Source organism: Aotus nancymaae, unplaced genomic scaffold (assembly GCF_030222135.1).
Source record: "Aotus nancymaae isolate 86718 unplaced genomic scaffold, 86718_ANA_hifiasm-v0.15.2.pri h1tg000016l, whole genome shotgun sequence".
Taxonomy (NCBI): domain Eukaryota; kingdom Metazoa; phylum Chordata; class Mammalia; order Primates; family Aotidae; genus Aotus; species Aotus nancymaae.
The window spans coordinates 9,604,774-9,610,636 of NW_026988428.1; the positions used below are offsets into that span (position 1 = coordinate 9,604,774).

At 35.9% G+C, this 5,863-nt stretch overlaps 1 protein-coding gene across 1 annotated transcript; it reads right to left on the minus strand.

Moving 5' to 3' along the window:
- Positions 1-452: 452 nt before the first annotated feature.
- Positions 453-5,821, minus strand: LOC135275255 (cilia- and flagella-associated protein 251-like). Its single transcript, XM_064376697.1, has 3 exons — positions 5,004-5,821; positions 3,961-4,151; positions 453-791 (listed from the first exon to the last, which is right to left on the minus strand). Exons 1-3 carry the CDS (start codon positions 5,020-5,022, stop codon positions 693-695), a joined length of 309 nt encoding a protein of 102 aa, XP_064232767.1. The 5' UTR covers positions 5,023-5,821; the 3' UTR covers positions 453-692.
- Positions 5,822-5,863: the final 42 nt, after the last annotated feature.

Below are 5,863 nucleotides of genomic sequence, written 5' to 3' on the forward strand. Positions count from 1 at the left end.
GGGCAAAGGAGATGTGAGATGTGTACAAAACACCCGTAACAGCCCCTTACAAATGGCAAAAGACTGCCAATAATCCAGTTTGTCAATAGAACAGTTTACAAATTATGGTGTCCAATGGAATATTATACTGTAATAAAAATGAATGAACTGTGACTAAACACAATAACCTGCGTGAATCTTGGTAATAGAACACTGAATGAACAAACAATCCTGTGAATACCATGATATATTTTTTTACATAGTTCAACGTTAATAAAATTAAGACATATTTATTTATGCCTAAGTATAGGTATAATGCAGTTCAGGACAATATACTATGTTGGCATTTGAGAAAACAGCAAAAGCAGGAAGGTCACCCTTATTCCCTGAAACAGATCATAAAATCCAGGAAGAATTTTCTGATCTTCATTTGAAGTAAGCCATGAGACAGTCATTCAAGAGATGCCCTCCTTATACCTGAAGGAAAAGAGTTAAACATATACAGATGCCATGAAGAACCTGAACAAATTGGTCTTGCAAAGTTTCACCCAGTTTATCACCATTAGGTTCTACATGTTTGTCCTCTAATAATAAATCTCCAGTACTTTCTACTCTTCCTCAAACCTAGCGCGCGCGCGCACACACACACACACACACACACATACACACACACACAATACAGAGTTTTACTTGATCTTCAGGTCTTCATTTCCTTATGAAGGCTCCCTTGTCATGTAAAATTTATATTGAATATATATGTATGCATTTTTCTTGTCAATATGTCTTTTCTTATAGAGATCCCTTTCATGAACCTAAAATGAGAAGGAAAGACATTTTCTTTTCTTTAAGAGGATACATTATGAAAACAAAACCAAAACATGATAAACACTAAATTAAGATAACATTTTCATAATGAGTATAGACAGCAGAGTGATGCCTTGAGGAGGAGGAAATAGGCAGATGGAAGTTACTTGCAATGTTCTGTTTCCTGGATTGAATGTTGAACCCAGGAGCATTATATATTTTTTAAAATAATGAATTTAAATTATGCATCTTAAATCAAGAGAAAATAATACCTAATACAAATATGTATTTTACTACTTACACATACATTAACAGACTGAATTCTCACAACATCCCTATGCATTATATATGCTGTTATCATCAATGAAGTTCTGCAGAACAAAGAGGTGAAGTAATTTGTCTAGAGCTGCACAGCTGATATATGGCATTCAATAGTTGCTCAAAACAAAAAGCTAGTGGGCATCCTTGAGTCTTCTCTTTCTCTCATACCTCACATCCATTTCATTAGCAATTCCTAATGAATGTGCCACCAAAATGTTACTAAATTTTCCAATTTATTTCTCCCCATCTCCACTGTTACCTCCTGATATGGGTTGGCTTTGTGTCCACACCCAAATGTCATCCTGAATTGTAGTCCCCAGGTGTTGAGGGAGAGACTGGTGGGAAGTGATTGGATTATGGGGGTGGTTTCCTTCATGTTTTTCTTGTGATATTGAGTGACTTCTCGGGAGATCTGATGGTTTTATAAGAGGCTTGTCCACCTTCACTTCCTTTATACATGTAAGACATGCCTGCTTCCCCTTTTGCCATGGCCTCCCCAGCTATGCAGAACTGTGAGTCAATTAAACCTCTTTTCTTTATAAATTACCCAGTCTCAAGAATTTCTTTATAACAGCATGAGAACAGGCTAATACACCTTTCAAATGCAACCTTCAGTTAATTTGACATAATCTCAACGTGTTCAGTCTTTTTGCTTCCTCTCTTCCTCCATATTATGGGTTGAATGATGTCCCTGATACATTCATATGTTGAAGTCTTGACCCTCAGAACCATCGAATGATCTTATTTGGAGGTCTCTGTAAAGACAGGGTCCAGAGCCTATATTTTCAACCACTTGCACACTGTTCTTATCTGTTTCCCAGAGTTAGTTTTGTTCCTTAACAAGATCTTGGGTGAGTTGTTTTATTTTATGGGCCAATATTTAGCAATACTGAAATATCTGAGTTGGGCACTACCCAAGGAATCTTTTGTTTTAAAGTCCCTCATAGACCAACAGCTCCTGACTGAAATGATCAGAACTGGAGGCATTTCACTCTTTTAGGTTCATGTAGATTCCTGCTCTACATTAGTTTGGTCTTAAATGTTGTAAAAAGATGATTGGGAGGACTGAAGAGATTATTTATTTTGATAATTACATTTGGCCAGTATTATTTTTTTTTAGTAGTTTTATTCTTCCAGACAAGTACACAGAAGAAAAACCTGATCCACTCTTAGGGAACCTGAGCATTTTGTTGATAGGAACATGACTTCTTTCCTCTCAAAGTAGATTAAACTGAAGCTTTCCAAGATTTTGCAGTTAATTTTCAAATTTATCAACCCATTGGCATAAAACAAATACGAATAAAAATTCCATCTGTCTTCCCATTTTTATTCCTTGGCAATTTCCCAGAAAAAAAAATCTGGGATAAAAATTTTATTTCATTTTTTTTTTAAATGGTTTGGAATCCTGAGTGTAAACCTCTTAATACTAAGTTTATTATTACACTTCTATTGTTCTGAGAAAACAGTGACCTTTATTTGTCAAAGTTGGAAACCACAGGAAATATGACTTCATGGCTATTGGGATATATGAAGAGGTGTTCAGATGCCTTATTCTTGAAATGTCAAGGTGTTGTCTAAATTCCTTGCCATGCCTAAAAAGGATATTTTTAATTTTAAAAAAAAAAGGAAATCAAATGCCATTTGCTAAATTTTTTGGTCATGGCTTGGATACTATGAATCAGATCATTAGAGTGAGGGACATTGCCCAGTAAATACACATTTTAAATTTTAGCAGGAAAGACTGCCATAGATACAAATAAATAACCACACTCTCAGAAACTGACATACCCATTTGAATTATTTTCCAGATATATATCTTTAAACAGTCTTGCAGGAGAGTTTCCTAAAAAACTACAATCTTGAAAATTACCTACTTCTCCCAATACAAGATCCTTTTCATTGATGTCTCAGCTCTTGCTAAGGTTAGACTTTTATTTTTTCATGGCATATTCCTCTTTTTATTTAGACTTTTAAACTTTTCATTCAGTAATATTTTATACTTGTCTATGTAGAAGTCTTACATAGTTTTTATTAGATGTAGTCCCAGGTATCTAATATTCAGTCTTTTTCTGAAGTTTCTTTTTAGTCTTTCATTCCTCTGCTCCCTCCCACCTTTCACCACTGCTGCCCCACCCAGTCCCCAGAGTTCATTATATTATTTTTATGTAAAGCCAGATGTTTCAGAACTATTGCTAGCCTTCTTATGCTATTTCTTGGTTGTACTTTCCCTCCAAAAAACAAAACAAAACATCAAAAAGCACTTTTACTGTGTTTTCTTCTAATAACCTAATTTCATTATTTGCATTATTAAGCTAAAAGGTAATCACATTTAAAATTACCTAAAAATAAGCCTAACACATGCCAGAAAGTAAGTTGAGAGCAGAGCTTACCTTTATGAAATAGATATATTTTAAAATATACTCAATTTCAAACAAGACAACCATTTTGAGTTTACCTTTATCGCTAGTCTTTTTTATCTTTCCCCAGAAATAAGAGACAAGTAGAATTAGATTTCACTGAGACCTTGAAAGAGCTATTGGAGATACACTTCAGTGCTATTTGTAACCATGATAGATTCTTCTACATTCGGCTCCAGTGAAGCCTTTCATTTTTGTACTTTATTTTCCCCTAAACTGTAACTAATTCTTACTTCAGAGATGAAATATCAGGCACCAGTCTATGAGGTTCCAAATAATTCTTTTACTGTAGAAGTTAAATGCTTGCTTTGTTTCCCAAGTAAACCCATTTAGCACCTGCTGAGCTGATAAGAAAATTCCAATTGCCTGAGTCCAGGTCTCCCTCCAGAGAGGATGAAAATGTTTAGCTTAAGACAGAAAAATCCTTTTTCCTTCATACCTCTTCCATCTCAAGTTTAGAGTGAGAACAAAGCCTAAAGGTTTGATTGTTTATCTGAAGTGTGAGCTTTGATGGTGATGGCTGCTTGTTCCTTGACTTCTTATTCTCCTCCTTCTCTTCCTCCTTTTCTTTCTTCTCCTCCTCCTCTCCTTTTTCCTCATCTTCATCTTTGCCTTCATCTTTATCAAGGACTACATAAGATAAGACAATAAACATAAACAATATTGACAAAACAAATAATTCAAATTATACCAAACAACCCAAACAAGTTGTTTATTTAATCATTAACATCTTTCCTCAAAATCTTCACATGATTATCTCCTTATAATCACACAAGTTTTATGAATTAGATCCCATCTTCACTTTACAAACCAGAATTTTGGGGCTTAGAAGAGTTAAATCAGTCAAATCTCATATGGATGGTAAGTTTTGCAGCTGAGACTTAAACCCAGCTCAGTCTCATCCAAAAGACTACGATCTGTTCCATAGACATTAGTAAGCATTTTTTTAAACAAAAGAAAATGAAGCAGGGTTTCCTGGATTAGCAATGGTTTTGTAGAGTGGCAAGAAGATTAAGTGAGGAATAAAGAGGACTGGATTATAATCACAGTTTTGCCACTATGCCCATGACCGATTACCTCTGTGAACTTTGGTTTCTTCATCCGTAAGTTAAAATTGGACTAGATCCGACAGTCTTTTGGGATCTAAGATTCCATGCTCCTTAGTGTATTCAAGGCCACAGAGTTAGATATTGAGGCCATTGCAGAACAGTGCTAGACTCCTGACTTCCTTTTGGCTTGTCATGGGCTGTCTCCCATTTTACCATCTCTCTGTATAGCTTTGAGACTTCTCTGCTCAAACTCTAGTAAGTTTATCCTTCCTACCTGAAGACTGCTTAGAGATACCAAGAAAGACACCCTAGGCAGAAAATAACCCTCTTCTCCCTTCTCCATTGTTTGAAGAAGAAACACATAACTCAGCGTTGCAGATATAAATTGGTTTCTCTCCTTCCTTATTTCAGTGGTCTAGTTCATGTTACTTACCCTTTTCCAGTGACCTCATCCCTGCAGAACCTCCTCACCCCAGTAAGAGACTTTCTAGGCCTTCCTTGGTTGTAGTTGATTTTCTTATGACCTGAATGAGTCAGTAATATTCTCTCTTCTAAAAATATGAAAACTCCATAGGAGACACAGAGATGAAGACCATTCCAAAGCAGCAAACTGAGTCCAGCAATTCTCCAGATAGAAGTCTGCAGACGTCTCTTTGGTGGTTTCTTCTAAAACTGTGAACATTTTTTGTTCAATTGTTTAATTTTTGTTTCTTACATGTCTACTTTTTAAATTTTTCTTCCTTACTTATGCAAGTGACCTCAGTATCTTCCTAATAAATCCCCTTCATGTTTAGTCAGAGTTGATTTTGGTAGTATCCCCTAAAAACTTAAATTGATTCAGGATGATTTGCCTTCTTCATATAACTACAAAATATGACCCTAATTGGACTCCTTTAACCAAATTTTGAAACCCCTTCACATACCCTGTCTCGCTGCCCTGCACTTGTCACCATCTAACATAAGCGTTCTACTTACTTATGGTATCTTATTATTGCATTACTCCTAATAGGAAATAAGTTCTATGGAGGCGGAAATGTTAGTCTACTATTCTCAATGCTATATCTTCAAGGTCTAGAATAGTTCCTGGCACTCCCTTAGGAGTTATTTGTTAGATTTAGACATTTATGGGACTACGGTACTGGGATATGATTTATATCTCTCAGGATTTCTAATCTCTTAAGGAACTGTTTCTCCTCTCCTGTCCTCTCCTGTCACCTCATCTTCATCTTCCCACCTCCTCCTTTCTCCTCCTTTTCCCTCCCTTGTCCTCCTCCTCTTTTCTCCTACACTTCC

Bases quoted from the DNA above. Each gene is read 5' to 3' on its own strand.
- LOC135275255 (XM_064376697.1), bottom strand. The intron at 792-3,960 runs GTATGAAGGAAA...TTCTCATTTTAG, and splicing joins CTAAACTTGAGATGGAAGAG to GTTCATGAAAGGGATCTCTA.